Raw genomic sequence first — 17,397 nt, forward strand, 5'->3', positions numbered from 1 at the left:
CTCATGAGAGAAATCTTTAGACTTCATGGGGTACCTAAGGTTGTGATTTCATATAGGGATGTAAAGTTTACATCCAAATTTTGGAAGGGTTTATTTGAAAATATAGGAACAAAGTTAAACTTTAGTATGTCTTATTGTCCTCAAATTGATGGTCAAACAAAAAGGACCAATCAAATATTGAATGATATGCTAAGAGTATATGCAAAAGTCAAACGGACTAAATGGCAAGATTACCTACATCTAGTAGAATTTTCCTAAAACAATAGATATTGTGCCTCTTTAAAAGTGAGTCATCTTGAAGTCATGTATGGAAGAAGATGAAAAGTACCTCTAAGTTGGGGTTATCATGAAGGCGGATTGGTGTTAGGACCATACATGTTAAAGGAGATGGAAGATATAATCAAGCATATTAAACAGAATTTGAAAACAGCCCAAGATCATCACAAAAGTTATGCATACCTGAAAAGAACTAGAAGGAATTTAATGTGGGAGATCATGTGTATTTAAAGGTCATGCTTAAGAATAGTACACTCAGACTTGGCAATTGTGCTAATCTATCTCCTAGATATTGTATACCCTTTGAGGTGTTAACCATAGTTGGACATGTTTCTTATCAACTAGCCCTACCAGCCAACATAAAAATTCATAATGTATTTCATGTTTCATTATTTAAAATGTATGTACATGAATTATCTCATGTAACCATTATGTATTATAGACCGAAGGGTAGTTACCCTCTAAAATAGAGATGCAGCATAGTTAAAGGTTCAACAGAAACATTTCACTTTAGAAGAAGCAACCTGGGTGTTGGAGTATGCTTTCAAGGAAGCTTATCCCTATATATTTTGATGAAATTCGAAATGGGTTTCCAAGAAGAAAGTATTGATTGGACACCTGGACGGTGACAAATTTAAAAGGGGGAGGATGTGATATCCTCTAGCTTAATGATTTGATTGTAATTAAATGTGCATAGGTTTACCTTTAATTAAGTATGCTACATTGATAGATAGATAAATATTTTAATTATCAATAATTTATCACTGATGATGATTGTTTGTAAAGTTATAATTTTGTTTTATGTTATAAATAAAGACAAATATGGGGAATTAATGACTAAGTACATATGGTTGAAAGAGGAAAAAGGCTACAATTTAATTATGAAAAAATATTACTTTTTTTATCCATTAGCAAGTCCTAGGCATCTAATCTTGGTGATTAGATTTAATTTAGAAATTGTGATATTGGCTTAATAAATGTTTCCTAGAAGACATGGAGTTGTCCTTAAGAGTGGGAAATAGGAGTTCATAAATGAGAAAACAACTACCTGCCACATATTAGTGAGCTGGAGGCAGTTATAAACCACCAAAAGAGTGGTAAATGGATAATATATGTGAATTTTCTTGTTTTCGTCTCACAATTTTGAGAGCAGAATGTGTGGGCACTAAAGAGAAACAAAAAGGAACAAAGAAAATATTGCAGGCATAACTATTCGAGGGGAAAAATCATTTTTGTTGTGTCAAAGTTGGGAGGAGCTAAGAACTTAGTCCTTAATTTCTCAGAAGAATTGATCAAGTTGGTGTTCCTAACTCTATTACTTCTCTTTACCAAAAATGAGAATTTGTTTTTTTTCTTACCTGTTTTATAATTTGCTTTAATAAGCAAAAAAGGAAAAAATATAGAAAATTGATCATTTGTTAAAGAACTATGAATATATTATTCATACGCTTGCTTATGAATATTTTTTCTAAATAGAGCTATGGCAAAAGGGAATTGTTTTCTATTTCCAAATAAATATATTGGATTGCAACATTAAAGAGCACAAGTAGTATTATCACCTAAACGTGATAGGTATGAAAACAAGAATAAAATAGAGATAGATAATGAGAAGGCTATAAGTGTTCATGAACATTCAATAGAAGTTACATGAAGAAAAAAAGTTTCCAAAAGTTATATTTGCAATTATATCTCTTACAATATTTAGGAAATATTTATATAAAATGAAAATCCATAAATAAATCAGGATTCTTCTTGTATAAATTTCTCAGTGAGTACAGTGGTAATAGAATTCAAATAGAATGCAATAGAAGGCAGTGTAGCATTTATCCAAGTAAAATTTCATGAATCCATATAAAATTACAAATGGAAATCTGGAAAAAAATTGCATTAGTTACAGATATAACTATATTTCTATAGTAAACTCTGAGTATTGACAGACAGACGTACCATAGGAATAAAAATAAGATTTGGAGAAATATTTATAAAAGAATTCCAATATAGTGATTATCCGAAAAAACAAAAAGAAACTAAATATCAAAAAAAATTATGGAGATTAATTTAAATAAATTATGAAATATTAATACATCAGGACTCATAAAAAGGGGTTGTGTAAAATCCCACATAGAAAACTGTATATTTTAATTTAAAAAATAAAATAAAAATGAAAACTTTGTTAAAATCGAACTGTCAGTTTGGTACACTGAACATGTCTAAGGCCATTGCAAATTAAAAGGGCTTAATTTCTTTTAGAATTGTCTATGACTAGAAAAACCCTAGGAAGCATATAATAGAAAAACAGCAGAGATAAAATATTTTGAACAATATTTTCATAGAGTAAGTTCGCCCTTGCACAAGTAGAGCCAAAGGAGTTTGAGAGGATTCTCCAACCTGGAAAAAAATGAATAGATCAATTATTATTAAATAGTTTAGTGAAATTCCAAAACTGTCAATAATGTTACTAAGCCAATTATTTTGGAGCAAAACCAATAAGGAGTACCTAACACAAAGACGGTATACGCACAAATTAACTAACAAAACAAAAATAAAAATATTATGAACCTTTCTAAATAAAAATATGGCAAAACAAGAGTGGCAAGTGTAGATTTATTACCTTGTATAAAGTTGTGGATCCTTTGGGCAATTTCTTGTGACAAACAAAGCGGTATCAAACATACAAAAAAAAACTCAGTGAAAAACAAGAACCATATTATTGTGACAAAGTAGATGAACATACAAAGAATTTTATTAGTAATAACTTGGAGAAAGTCACTACAGGGAAAAAACCAACAAGCTATCCCAAATACCAAAGAAAATCTAAAGGAAAAACTCTAAAACTCTTGATGTGTAAGATAATCTAACATTGAACTGAAGTCACAACTCCTAACACATTGTATAATAGTAAATACCGAGATATTTTTGGGCAATGGTAGGAGGAGTGGTGGGTGAATTACTCTGTCACCATGGCTGTTATATATATAATTGGAAAATAAGAAACATTGTTTTTTTAAATCCTTGTAGATAAAGTTGAAAAGGGGATTAGACCCTATAGTTGATAGATGATCATAAATCTCTCAGTAACATTTTAGAACTGGTTCCCACAACCATACCACCAAGGTTATTATATAAATGAAGCGACAAGAACTCTAAGGTAATTAAAGAACTCTTATATTCTCATATATATAAGAGTTCTTTTCGCTTCATTTATATAATAACCTTGGTGGTATGGTTTTGGGAACTAGTTCTAAAATGTCATTGAGAGATTTATGAAAAAAAAAGGTGTTAAAGTGAGGGTCTTTACATAACCTATGGAGGATTTGTCACCGTTGAATTAAAATGTCCACGGTCATTGTTGCCTCAATTGCTAGAGTATCATGAATGTCCATGACTAATGTTACATCGGTTGTTGGAGTATTAATTCACACTTGAAGGTGCCTAATGTTGTCTTGTAATTAAGCATGGTGCTAGTAGGACTCCCAATTCCAAGATTTCATGAAATGTCATTGATGAAAAGAGAAAGTTGCCTAATGAAATGGGAATGCCCTCATCCATAAAGAAGGAAATGCACAAATCAATAGGCAACATCTAGATAACAATTGATTGGTGAAAGAATCACAAATGCTTCATGCAAACCATTAGTCTGTGACACCCCATCCCAGTGGCAATTACCACCTTTATAATGCTCATCACATCATAATTAACTTGCTATATGGAGCAGTCCTTCACTACAAACAAAATCCCACCACAAGTTCACAAAATAAGTTTGCACACCATATAATGGGACCTAACTCATGTCAAACCATTTGAGCAATCAACATAGATTCTTGCCACCTATATTGGGTGAATGGAAGTCATTAGGAAATAGAATGGTGATAGAACTTGGAGTTAATCAAAATATTGCCCTCCGTCCATTTGGTAACTCCATTCGTAAAGAAGTTAGCTTGGGTATTATTCCCATGTAGTACATGGAAAATGTCCACAGAGAGGATAGGACTTACACAGATTCAAATTCAGTTAAAAATTGCATTGAGTTTAAAGTCTTGAAAAGACATGTTTATGAAGTTGTCTTATTGTATTATTAGAATCACCAATTATGATCAATTTTGAGTGCTTAAGTTGTGAATGAGGTCACTGCCTCGAAGAAGATCATAGGCCTATGTCTAGTTATTGGAAGCTGAGTTGAGAATCCAAGAGTACAAAAATATTGTTGTTCTTTGAGGCTAGAAAGAACCCCTCCTACACTTCTCATCCGTAAAATTTTGAATAATTTTACAAAAATATCATTAAACATTTGGAATTGAATTTTAAGATTTAGTAAGATTCATCTAAATTTTCGCCAATAAAGAATTATTTCTTTTGGCATTCAATATTCTATTGTGAATCAACCACCTACTAATTTAGCTACTTGTTCTTTTTTTCCTTTTTCTAGGTATGTAACTATGATCTTACACACTTAAGCATTACATTTAAATTTATTGGAAGTTATCTATCATCCTTTTATAAGTTGAATAAAAATTCATATCTTTCCTTGAGTTTAGACCAACTTAGATCCATCAAATACCGGATCTATCATGCACCAAGAGGGATCAAATCCCTCAAAGGTGCAAACCTTCTTTTTGGAGTGTAGAACTTGAGGAAAGGTTTGCACCTCCAAGGTTTTGATCCCTCTCGGTGCATGATAGATCCAGTATTAAATAGATCTACGCTAGTATATATCTAGAGTTTATATATATGATGATATATTAATATATATTATAACATAATGAATTGAATATTGTATTAAATTTAATAGTGTATTAATCCAAAGTTATTAAATTTAATAATATTAATATTAAATTTTTAATAATAATATTAAATTTTTAATATTGATATTAATATTAGTCTTTTAATATTGTTTTTAATATTAAATTTAATAACAAAATTTATAATAAAACTACATCAAAAGACGATGGATCATTCTCGTACGAAGTCTTTCAAAAGAAAACTCACATGGAGAAGTATTTTCATGCTAAGTCTCATCATTTCCCTACTCAGAAGTCGGGTGTTCTCAACACTTCAGCCACTCGTGCGTTTAGAGTTTATGATGAAAGTCACCTTGAAGATGAGAAAACCCATCTCAAGGTTTTCAAAAATAATGGTTATACTAAGCTCCAATGTCTTAGGGCTTTCCTTAAAGCTAGCAGAGGTTCCAAAACTAAAAAAGGGCCCATTGATCGATTTTCTAAGATACACCTTCCTTTTATACAAGAGGTCACTGACAAGATTGCAAGGATCCTAAGAAAGCACAAGGTTCCCTCAATATTTTTATATTTTTAACCATTTATATTTTTATTTATTTTTATGTTTAATCATTCATATTTTTATTTATTTTTAAGTTTTTAGAATTAATTGTTTGAATTATTTAAGTTTAACCCAAATATTGTTTTTATTTTAGTGTTTTGATTATTTAGGTTTGACCCGAATATTTTTATTTAAGTTTGACCATTTATTATTTTTATTTATTTTTAAGTTTTTAGAATTAATTGTTTTGATTATTTAAGTTTGACCCAAATATTATTTTTATTTTATTACATTATTATATTGATTTTATTAATTGTTTTATCGTTTTGATTATTTAGGTTTGCCTTAAATATTATTTTTATTTTTATTTTTAGATATTTATTTTATTACAAATTTATGATCCATTCAAATTCACTTGTATGAGAAAGAAACTATTAAATGCATGAAATAATTTATTATCAATTCAAATTATATATAATAATACTTAATTATATTTTAATAATTAATCTTATTGTATTTTTTTTTTTCTGAGTAAAGACTATTCTATTATGTATAAAAAGAGGAAAAAATATTTACAGAGAGGTTTGAACCTCTGAGGGGGCTGTAGCCTGCCCTCTGTCAAAAGAACTGCTGCATTCAGCTTTTAACCGTCTGTTTACATAGATGAAAACTAAGAGCCCAAAACACAGTAGAGCTAGATAGGATCTATACTTTGTTTCCCGCCACCCTATTACTATGCAGCTATTACAAAAAGCTAGAAAGCCAGACTCATAAACTGGAAGATGAGAAAAGACAATACTGAAAATACCAGAAAGCAAACCCACTGAGAAATACATTCAAAAAAAACCGCAGTCCTGAGAATTCTTGCTGAGACGGAGAGAGTTATGCCTGAGGTGGCAAATTTGCATCTGCTTCGTTGTCTTTGCAAGGAGAGCTGACCCATTCGACCATCACATTGTCCTCTACGTCCATATTGGTGCAGCCCGGAGGAAGCACAAGATGCAGTGTATTGCCTGAGAAATGCGCCGGAGCACAAGGAATGATTTCTTCATGAGAAGAGGTTTGCTGATGTTGCAAATCCTCTCGCTGTCCTTCAGCCTGCTGCGCCTCTGGAACATTGAGGATGTCACCCGCCATGCTTCCCTGAGAGTCACTAGAATTATGAGAGAGAGACCTGTCCTTAGATTGTTCATCAGAGCCTGAGAAATCATCTTCTTCCTCTGAGAAGATGACTGTGATGATAGCAGAGATAGTGGGCTTGTTTAGCTTGCTTTTAAACTTGAATCGTGAAGAGTGGAAAGAACTGTTCAGGGACGGGCCAGAGTGGTCGGAAGATGGAGAGGCCGGCGAGACAGAAGCTAGCGGGGAAATGCGACGAGGAACAGGTTCTCCCCTACCCCTAACACCTCCACGAACTCCTGAACTACTACCCCTCCGGGAAATTCCACGACGCCGGGGGGCCATTGCAGAGGGGATTAATAAACTGAGAGGGCGAAAGGGTTGAAGGAGAAAGAAAGCCCACCCGCCCCAATCTAAAAGAAGCAGGAAATAGCAGTACTCAAAGTAGAAGGCACCCAAGGAAAGCTCTGCACAGAGAGAAATCAGAACCACTAAAAAAATCCCAGTACTTACGGACTGAATCCCACACTCTGCCCAGACAACTTCAACAGATACCGTAACGAGACCTATTAAAGATATGAGCCAAAGGAAAAAACACTGACCATACCAGATGCGAGCCGGAAGAGCCGAGACCAAATACCTGAAGCTGGCTAGATGCGAGCGCCTATGGAGCCATGGTGGCTTCCAAGTGCTCAGCCCTGCACCTAAATTCTGAGAACAAATCCGTCCGAGAATGTCTCTGCCTGAATGAACCAGAGAGAATGTCGAGGTCAGAACAACTGAATCGCAGCTTGTGCTCACCATCTTGAAAACCTTACCCCGCATGCCGTGAACCCAATGCCTCATTAATGCGATTAAATGAGCTGCCAGAAATCGCCAACCTGATCCGCAGTGATGCCAGATGCCGGCGTCGCTTGCATGAGCATTAACAGCTCATTAAGGCACCCGCATCCGGGTAATTAATCTTAGTGTATTAATAAGATTAAAAAGTTATATATAATCTAAAGATTCAAGTTAATGTTTTCGCCAACATTAGTGAAAGTTATTATTATTTTTTGAAGACGTAACATACACATTGAGGTCATACTGAGCTATAGAATGGTCTCTCAAGCGCAATTATGTAAATTGCATACTTCTTCAAATTATGATTGATTTATTTGCATTATAATTGGTTTTAAGCTTCACTTGCTCATAAATCTCAATATGTGGAATCCAATTGTTCATTGTGCTGATAAAGTGACATTTTCATCTCAGATCTTGTTGAAATACAACAAAAAGATCACATATTCTTATGCAATAAGATACCATGTTATTCACGATGTAAGAGTAAATGACAAGTCACCCTACAAAATAATATCCTTTAATTTGCCGTGAAAATTTCTCAGGAAAATGTTTACAAACCAACTTGAATTATCCCCATCAATCAAGTTTACATCTCTGAGCAAACTTGTTACAACAAGTCTTAATTTGCTCAGTAAATTCTTCAAAATTTGATTCCAAAACAATTCTAAAGCATTTGTAATGAAAATATATCAATACCAAACAACACAGCCTATAAAGTATTTTTTGGTGATTAAATAGGTTATTAGCAAACCTATATTTTGCATTGGCTATTCACCTAAGCAGCACATAAACAACTTGTTTCCCACGTTCCATGTAAAAGAAATAAACTGTAGAACAAAACAAGTATTTGAATGGCAACTCTTAAAAGTGTTAGCTTACTGCATGTTCCACTTCAAATCTAAACCACCAAAGTCTTCTACTCTACCACGTCATCTAAAGAGTTTTTCATATGCCTTTTTTCTACATTGGCTATTTACCTAAGCAGCACATAAACAGTTTGTTGCTCGCATTCAATATAGCCCATTTTAAATTAACACATGAATCGTCCAGCATTTAGTTGTAGAGGAAAAAAACTGCAGAACAAACCAAGTAGTTATCTTGCTATATGTTCCATTAACCCCAAACCACCAACCATGTCATCTAGACACTGAAACATATAGGGTAGTTCGGTTTTTCTTGGGTCTTCCTTTTACAATGTTATTTCTTTTAAATACACCAATGGTTAATTGGGACAATTGCAGCAATAGAGAAAATTTATTCGGGAGCTACAGTCCCGCAGCGTCTATCATGCAATCAAGAAGACATGGACAGTAATTATGATGTCATAGTTTAGGTTTTTAAAAATTATGTCTGAAAATGACAAAGAAAAATTGGCTGCCTAACATAAAAAGAAAAGTATAAATCAACCCTTTAAGGTAGCAACTAACAATTTGACAAAAAAAATGCAGAAACAAACTGAACGGACCTTCTTTTGGACTCTTCTCATAAGGAATACACCAAAGCAATTCTTCATAATTACTTGCAAGTTTAAACTGAGGCTTTCAGACTAGAACTATATCAGGCAATGGCTGGAACTTCAGAGAACAAACGCATCAAAGATAGAAGCTACACAAAACTATAATTTGTCATGCAAGACTATGAGAAATCACAATTTTCATCACATGTCCACAATCTGGCCCAAAAAATCTTAAATAGTGTCACTAAGCACCCCTTTTCTAAATGATAACTTAATGATCTAAATACCCAAAACTTCAACCCTAAATGTGATGAACATGGATAAACAGCAAAACATAAAGAATTTCCATGAAGGATGACCAATAAATCACAGTTTAACATCACAAAACAAATATCTAAAGCAGGCTAACTCATTAGAGGCCCGCTCTATATACTAAAATATTTGTACTGGTTCAAAGAATTTCCAAAAGAATCTTATTGCTAAACTCAGCACCCCATTTCTGATAATAACTCAAGTATTCAACCATATAGCTTCAAAAGTTACAGCCAGCTTCCTGACTCGTGGAAACAGGTAATCCTTCAGCTGTCATGCTGAACTCAGAGAGGTTTTCCCTATGTCCTTGTGAGGATCCAGTTCCCCCATTCCGTAAGTTCAAAGCTGATTGCTGTGACTGCAAATGAAGTTGTTGAAGTTGTTGTGCAGCCAAATAAGTGTGTGAAGATTGAAGTGGGGTCTGGAAGAAAGGTTGACTAGGGGTAAAAGAAGAAGTGCAATAATTCATCATATGTCCACCACTGGTGAGTCCTTGCCCTGTTGCCAGCTTCAACCTTTGTACTTCCTCTCTGAGAGCATCATTCAAAGCTGTGACAATTTCCAAGTTACAACATATATCACTCATAAGATGAAAAATAATAATATAATTCTCAATGCCATGAATATTCCTGGATAATGAATGGCACTGAGACAAAAAGTTGAAGTAATAGAAAACCCTCAGAAAAAATGTTCCTGAAATGATTTCCAGTATTCGTACAGCTTCCTCTTGCTTAATTAAACAATTATTTCACTAGCTTACACAAAGGAAAAAAGAATCAATATGTAGACCAGCATCATGAGGGTGAAAGTAAAACCTCTCCTAGTTGAGACAAGGTATATAAGTACAAATTGCTAAGCTTCCATCAATATGAGATTGCAGACGATTCAAAATGTTTTTGTTGAGTGCTCATGAGTAAACAAATTACCTGTTTAAAACCAAAGCTTCGTGGAAATAAGCCATAAAACAGTTGAAATGCTAAAAATTGTATTTTATAGTGACAGCAGTGTTTCATCAATATGGTACAGTGGAATAGACACCTACCGGATGCACTGTACTAAATTTCCAAAGGTTAGATCACTGTCAAAAAGATGCACTGCACTAAGTTTCCATACATTTTTTTGCCGTCAAGGAGAGGTGGGATCACAAACGTTGGTCTTATATGTTGGTAATAATACACATGACACCACCAAACATTAGCATAGAATGACCTTGTAGATATTGCACTATCAAATTGTACAAAAAATCAATATGACCTCTCAATAACTTTAATCAATTCCTGTATTCACTTATAGATTCTTTTTTTTTGGTGACCCAAAGGTACCCAGCAGCCCACCTGACATGAAACTACCAGCAAAACTCTAGGGGGGCTATGATATGTCCTCCCCATAGCCCAGGTCACAACAGGGGGGATTTGAACCTGGGTCTTTCGAGCTTCAACGATTTTAACCAATTAAGCTGACCCCCCGGACCTATATTCTCACTTAAAATTTCTCTAACCTAATCATTTCTTTTATTTTTCCTGTTTTTCATTGCATGAATGTTGACTTAGACTATAATGGAGAAGACAACACAGCTAAACTCTAAGCTGCACTGACTGCCACGGAACCAAGAGAAGGATATAGGAACAATACCAATATCAACAATAGCGACCTTATAGAAAGCATTAATCCTCTAACTTAGTGTATTAGTTTAACTTAATTTAATTTAACTTTTTAACTTCTAGTGGCCAATGGGTCTGGCAAAAGCACATCTATAACATAAAGTGAGCATATTGGGAATGCTAAAGTGTCTCTGACAACAATGTGGTAAAAGGTAAAACGAACATATCAGGAATGCCAAAGCAACGTTAAGAAGTGGAAAAAGCAATCAAAGGGGAGAAATAGACAACCAAAAAATCAGACCAAGCACTAAGAAGCAATAAGTACAAAATGGATGATGTCCAGAAAGAAGCCTGAAACCAAGAATGCTTTATTGTGATTTCCTTATCGTTTTCAACCTTTTCTCATTGTTCGATTTAAATCAAAGAGAGAAGTTCATGCCTCATGGTGCCTTTCAGGGTTAAGTTTTAGATATTTGACTGTCTGTTCAGTTTCTACATAGGTAACCAGTAAACCAATATTGACTATGACACATACAAGCTTGATAAATGTAAAATGTCCATGTTAGATATCAGAATCACAGCTTTACACATTTTTGTGGCAAATCAATGATGAAAGTTCATTCTTTAAACACCATAACCTACAGATATTTTCATTTGTATTCCAAGGACAGGATTCACTTCAAGCATCATGTGAACAAAATACTCAATCACAAAATTAGCAGTCCTTTAACAATGTTGGTATGGTAGCATATTGCACACAAAATCGTCATCTTGGATTAGCTTGATCTGTTTTGTACATCCCATGCTTACAAATTTATATAATCTTTAATCAAAAGGAAAATCATTACTCTAAATATTTAGTCCCGAATACATTTAATTTTGTGCAATCAGTGTTAGGACTCAATTTCAATATAACACCATGCAATTAAAGTTTTCTTGGCTGGATTAGAAGTTAGAACTAACACTAGACTACAGGTTGACTATGATCCCATTCCACAAGAAGTTGACCATCTAAATTTTGTATCAGAAAATCCACCTTAAACTTTATAAAATAAGTATTTCCTTCTAAGAGGCTTCAAGCGTGTATAACCCTGATGGATCTGAAAATGATGGTGACAGAAAAGGTTAAGAATACGATAGGGATGAGAAGTGAAGTAATATTAAATGGATCTGATTTTGCACTCATCCAACCCAACATTTCAGGTACCCACTTTGAGTTCAAACTACATTACTGAATACTGAAAATGTACATTGCAAAGACCTGGTTATTACATATGTTTCATCTCTGTCTCTTGCTATTATATATTTGTTTTCATGTAGTAGTAGAACTTTATGTATTCTCACTTGCATTATTTTCAATAGTGTTTAAACAGAGAGGTGTGATCTCATCATTAAAATCAGGAATATGTACTATCTTTTAGAATTCATTAATAATTAAATATATAGACTGACAATGGTGAAGAAAAAGGGAATGAAATCTAAATCTTGTTACACTAAAATGGAACAGTAAAAATTATTAAAATAACCACCTGGTTTTACTTATACAATATAAATACTGTTTAATTTAAATAAAAAATAAAAATAAAGAGGTCAACGGTGACTTGCTGTGTCAGTGAAAGCAGGGTACTTCTAACACCCCCACCAGGATTTAAGTCTCTCCAATGACAGTTTGTGTTTGTGCTCATAGTTGTACACCAATACTTCCAATAGTGGTTGAGGCCAAGTGCAAGTCCTATGCACCTTTTGCAGAATAGATACCTTTCACTCCTGGCCACTTGACCAAAGGATTCCAATTGAAAAGTTGTTGGTTGCATTCACTCCTGGGAGTTAAGCATGCTATCCACGTCATGATAAGTGGAAGCAAGTCAAAAACAATTGTAAATAATAAAAAATATGCAGGGGAGCGGATGATGGATATGAAATGAAGCAAACTTGTTTGCATATATAAAGGGGTCATGATTCAACTTTGTCAAAGCCCTTCACCCTAATGGAATAAGGGTCAGTTTAAGTGGTCAAATATGTTTGAGGAGGATGATTGTAATGGACAGTAGTTTCAGTAGTTTAGTACTCAATGAATAAGGAATAGCAGCACAACCATCTACTGCATGGATTACTTATCAAGCAAGATGCATCTACACTGGGTGACTGGCCCAAGACAAGGATAGGCACACAAAATGATTGTATATAAAATCACAGATTAAGGTTTCTTGCAAATACCTTAGCTTGAAGAAGGATTGTTTTCTAGTAACATGCATGGTTTTAATGCAACTAATAAATTATAATGCTTAATACATGTTTCATGAAGACATTTGTTTAAGCTGTCTTGGTGTTGAGAACAAGTATCTCCAACTAAAACTGATGGCCAGGGGTTTTGGTTCATTAAAAAATTGAAACAAATAGAGTTATAACAAATGGTAACAAAGTCTGATTTTGTGTTTCTTGAGAGTTGCTAGGCCATATACTTACCATCGCGGAGGTGAACCTGTTGCTCCATAGATTGTAATCGTAGCTTTAATTCACTATTTTCATTTGTCAATCCAGTTGTATCTCTCTGTCCACAAAAATATCAATCATTAAAATGTGATTTCACCGAGTGGAAAGAATACAAATCACCTCCTACCCAGGAGAAACAGAACATGATTTTCCTACCATAACTGACAGCTCCATTTTCTAATGCTTTATTTTCAATAGCTCAACTTGAGGGATGGAATCATGGATAAGGACATACTTGTAACATGGTCAACTGTGCAGACAAGGTAGTAGCTTCAGTTTGTAAAGTTTGCACTTTCCTTTCTAATTCTGATATGTACCTCATCTTTCGCTCTTTGGACCTCGCTGCTGATTGACGATTTGCCCAAATTCTAATTCAACAAAAATAGTGGACATACTTCAGCCTTCTTTGTACAGTAACCATGAATTAAATGTTTTAAAAGAAACAAACTACAACTGCAAAGTGTGCTAAATTTCAAAGTTAGAATGTAAACTCTAGATACATAAAAACTCAAAATCTACACATATTTAAAAGTTGATCAACAACCAAACAAATATTTTATATACTTCACATTCAATCCAATAAAAAAAGAAATAATGTCAAGAACTCTTCCATACAACAAATAACGTCAAAATTGTTATAACAAATTGCTCAAAAATCAGTAACGAAAAGTTAAAGGAAACTATTTACCAAACTCAAATCAAACAATAACATTTATAACTAAAAGCTCTATAATATATATATTAAAATTCTTGCATAAATATTGAAAATTTTAATGAAATGATAGAATGACACAGGCATAAAAGACAAGCTTAAAGGGGCTTTTTGTGAGCCAACTGTTGATGTGGTTGGCAAGGTATCAGCAATTTCACTTTCGCTTACAGGCTTGAGGGTAGGGCAAATAGTATTCCAAGGGAAAAACAAAAAGAGAATGTGACCTCACACAAAAATGTACAGCTTGAAAGATGGAAAAAAATAACTGAACAGTAAATTTACAGAAAGTTTAAAAAGAAAAACTGCAATATGTTTTTTATATGCAAGAGAAGAAACATGCATGGAATTGCTGTAAGTTGAAGACAAGTCACTTGCAGTAAGATAAATATGGCATGCCAAGATCATAATGAGACAAATAAAAAGGATCAAAGAATCAAACTAAGACAAATCTGTAACACAAGACAAAATTATAGAATGGTTGAAAGTTGCAGCAAAGTCAACTGCAACCAATTAAGTATGACATGCTATGATTAAATGCATCGAGCAAGCTGCAATAGGAAAAAGCAATCCGTCCTCAAAGAAGCTGCTTTCAATCAGACAGTAAGTCCTCAAAAATATATTTGTGTGAAAAAGCCCACACAGATGGTATTCTCCTCCGCAACTTCTCTTTACCTCTGAATTTTACAGTTCTGTTGCTTTTATGAACCAACACAATCTTGAACAGACAGAAAGATTTGTATATACAGGACGAATTGCATTGTCTGCATGTCTGTATTTACTATTTATATGTAAACAAAACCGAAAACCCCAAAAATGTCACTGCAATGTGAAATTTAACAGATTATGACTATCCCATCCACAAGTCTAATATGGTTTCATTAGATAATAAAAAATGACATGCATAGGAATCTAAACATATCACTCTTTTGAGATCAAAAAATGACAGAAGTTTACCTCTTAGCCCTTTTGGGATCAATAAGTGCAAGATCAGCTAGTTTGGCAGCTGACATTGCTTTCTTTGTTTCTGCTAAAGATGCCTCAGCAGTAGATAAAAGAAGCTCAGGCTTGATGGAAGGAAACCCATCCATGGACTGACTGTGTTGATGGCGAGCTCGAGGCTTATCAGAAGTAACACCACCTGGGGCCGAACCGCTGTTGTTGTTTTGAAAACCTGAAAACACTCCATCCATAGATACACTTCGAGAATGATGAGTGGATTGAAAGGGCGGTGTTAAGCCTCCTTCTGAACCAGACTGTGTTGTGGCTGCCATTGCTTGAGTTGAAGATGTTGAGAATCCGGTAAATTTATCCATATCAATGTACATTGAGAAGAGATCATCATCAGCTTCATCGGAAAGGGTAGGGCAATCTGAACCAACAACACCAAGCTCACGGTCAAAGCTTATATCATCAGGCAAGCGCACCGCAATCTCAGAATGTGCCCTGCGATGTCCTCGGTTCCGAGGAGGAATATCTGGCATCCTGTTGACATCAGTACTGAAATGATGAGGAGACATGGTGGACAGTTGGGTATTGCTAGGGAGACTCTTGGGAACAGGAGAAGATGCAGAGTCTTGCATTTGCATATCAACAGAGTGAGAAGCACTGGATCTCATCGACGACACTGAAGGGGCAGATGATAGGGATGGTCCTGAAGATGGGGATGGGCCTGGAGATGGGTCTTGTTTTACAGTGAAAGCATTTGTAGTGGAAGGGTAGCCAACATATCTGGATGGCGGCTGAGAGGGTTGGGATTGAGATGAGTGTGAATTGAAACCACCACCACTGGTAGGTTGAGCACTACTGATACCAATATTATTGTTATTATTATTATTGTGGTTGTGATTGTGATTGCTCTTGCTGCTGTTATTGTTGTTTGAATTCTTCCCATGAAGATCAGGTTGCCCAACAATACCACCGTGCCTTTCACCAGCTTTCTCCATAGAATCAACCACAAAAAACTAAAATAACAGCAGCGAATACAGAAATAGAAATATGCTAAATTCTTCCAGGAAGTAAAATAACAGCAGCAGATATAGATATATGCCAACGCTATTTTTAAAAGGAGAAGGGAAACTAGCAGATTTGGCACATCGAGGCAATGCACCGATCCATACCAGAAAGATCAGGTAGTGAAGCCGTAAAAGAGAAGGTTGGTGGCGAGGCAAAACTGAAGGATTTTGAGCTTTCTGAGGATGTGGACTCAAACAAAAACACTACTTTTTCCAATTACCATGCGGGGATGACGAAATCGCCACGAGGGAGCGTAATGGGGCGTAAGAAAAGTTCTTGGGTATGGCCGACATTGTACAGTTACATCATCTCTTGACGATGGAACAATAAAATAAAACAAAAACGCAGGCAGAATAAGAACTTATCCATGTGGGCAGCTCGGAACCGGGTCGGAGCTCATCCCCTGCATTTCTATCTCCTTCCACCGTATATTCGTTTGATCCCCAGTCCGCCCTACCCCTGTTTACTCACGCATTTTGTCAAATAGTTGGCCGGCAGACATTTTGTCAAACACTTCGTCTGTATCTGCTCCACATTTATTTCCCTTGTAAAATATACCTCTCCGCTCCTCCGCCTACTGCCAAACCAATGGCGGATATTTAGCGGTTGGGGGTTTGACCGAGGTGAGCCTCCGCTATTTGCTTGAAAATTTTGGCGTCTCCGACTTCTTTCTTATACATTAGCTTGCCACATTGCTCTTTTTTGGGTTCTGTGAAATGCTAGTGGGCTGCGGATTTCTTTAAGTTGGGTGTTCGAATTCCGGCAGTTTGACCGATGGTTTCAAGGCAAATGGGGTGTGCCACTCTATCCTGCTTGAAATTCTCAGGAGGGGGCGGTGCCGAAGTTTATCAATTGATGTCAAATGATATGTATGAGTTTAATCTCCGTGATTATCCAAACCGCTAATAAACGTGAATGAATCTGTTTTGACTTTCGATTGCTTTGGGAGTAAGTTAAAGGGTTGAAACTGTATATTATTCTTATGGATTTCTTCGAAAACAAGGGATAATTTGGGGTTTGGTTGTTAGGGTTTCGTCCAGGGTAGTTGCTTTCAAGTACTAGGTGCTTTTCATTGAAATTATTTTCCATGTTAAATTCTCAAATGATTAATAACTGTGACATCTAAAATATCAAAGATACTAACAGAAGCCAGTGGACCAAAAAACACTGGTTGGGCCCCATGGAGGCATTTTTTCTTCAAAGTATACTTACCATCGACCAAGGCATGTGACCTCAACAGACTTATGATTTGATTACATGCTCATTGACAATGAAAGCAAAACAAAAATCTCATT

General features: G+C 35.0%; 1 protein-coding gene across 1 annotated transcript; it reads right to left on the bottom strand.

Moving 5' to 3' along the window:
- Positions 1-9,139: 9,139 nt before the first annotated feature.
- LOC149260946 (putative transcription factor PosF21) lies at positions 9,140-17,149 on the bottom strand. The gene is made up of 4 exons (XM_089421445.1): positions 15,044-17,149; positions 13,613-13,745; positions 13,351-13,435; positions 9,140-9,832 (listed from the first exon to the last, which is right to left on the bottom strand). The coding sequence occupies exons 1-4, from the start codon at positions 16,030-16,032 to the stop codon at positions 9,504-9,506; spliced, it is 1,536 nt and encodes a 511-aa protein (XP_089277571.1). The 5' UTR covers positions 16,033-17,149; the 3' UTR covers positions 9,140-9,503.
- Between the last annotated feature and the right edge of the window lie 248 nt (positions 17,150-17,397).

This window comes from Pinus tabuliformis, chromosome 6 (genome assembly GCF_031772625.1).
Source record: "Pinus tabuliformis cultivar Carrire ecotype Pingquan chromosome 6, CPIR1, whole genome shotgun sequence".
Classification (NCBI taxonomy): domain Eukaryota; kingdom Viridiplantae; phylum Streptophyta; class Pinopsida; order Pinales; family Pinaceae; genus Pinus; species Pinus tabuliformis.

Coding starts and splice junctions, on each gene's coding strand:
- LOC149260946 (XM_089421445.1), bottom strand. CDS start 16,032: ATGGAGAAAGCTGGTGAAAGGCACGGTGGTATTGTTGGGCAACCTGAT. Junction 13,746..15,043: donor GATCCCAAAAGGGCTAAGAG/GTAAACTTCTGT, acceptor TTGTTGAATTAG/AATTTGGGCAAATCGTCAAT. Junction 9,833..13,350: donor ACAGGTTCACCTCCGCGATG/GTAAGTATATGG, acceptor AAATTGTCACAG/CTTTGAATGATGCTCTCAGA.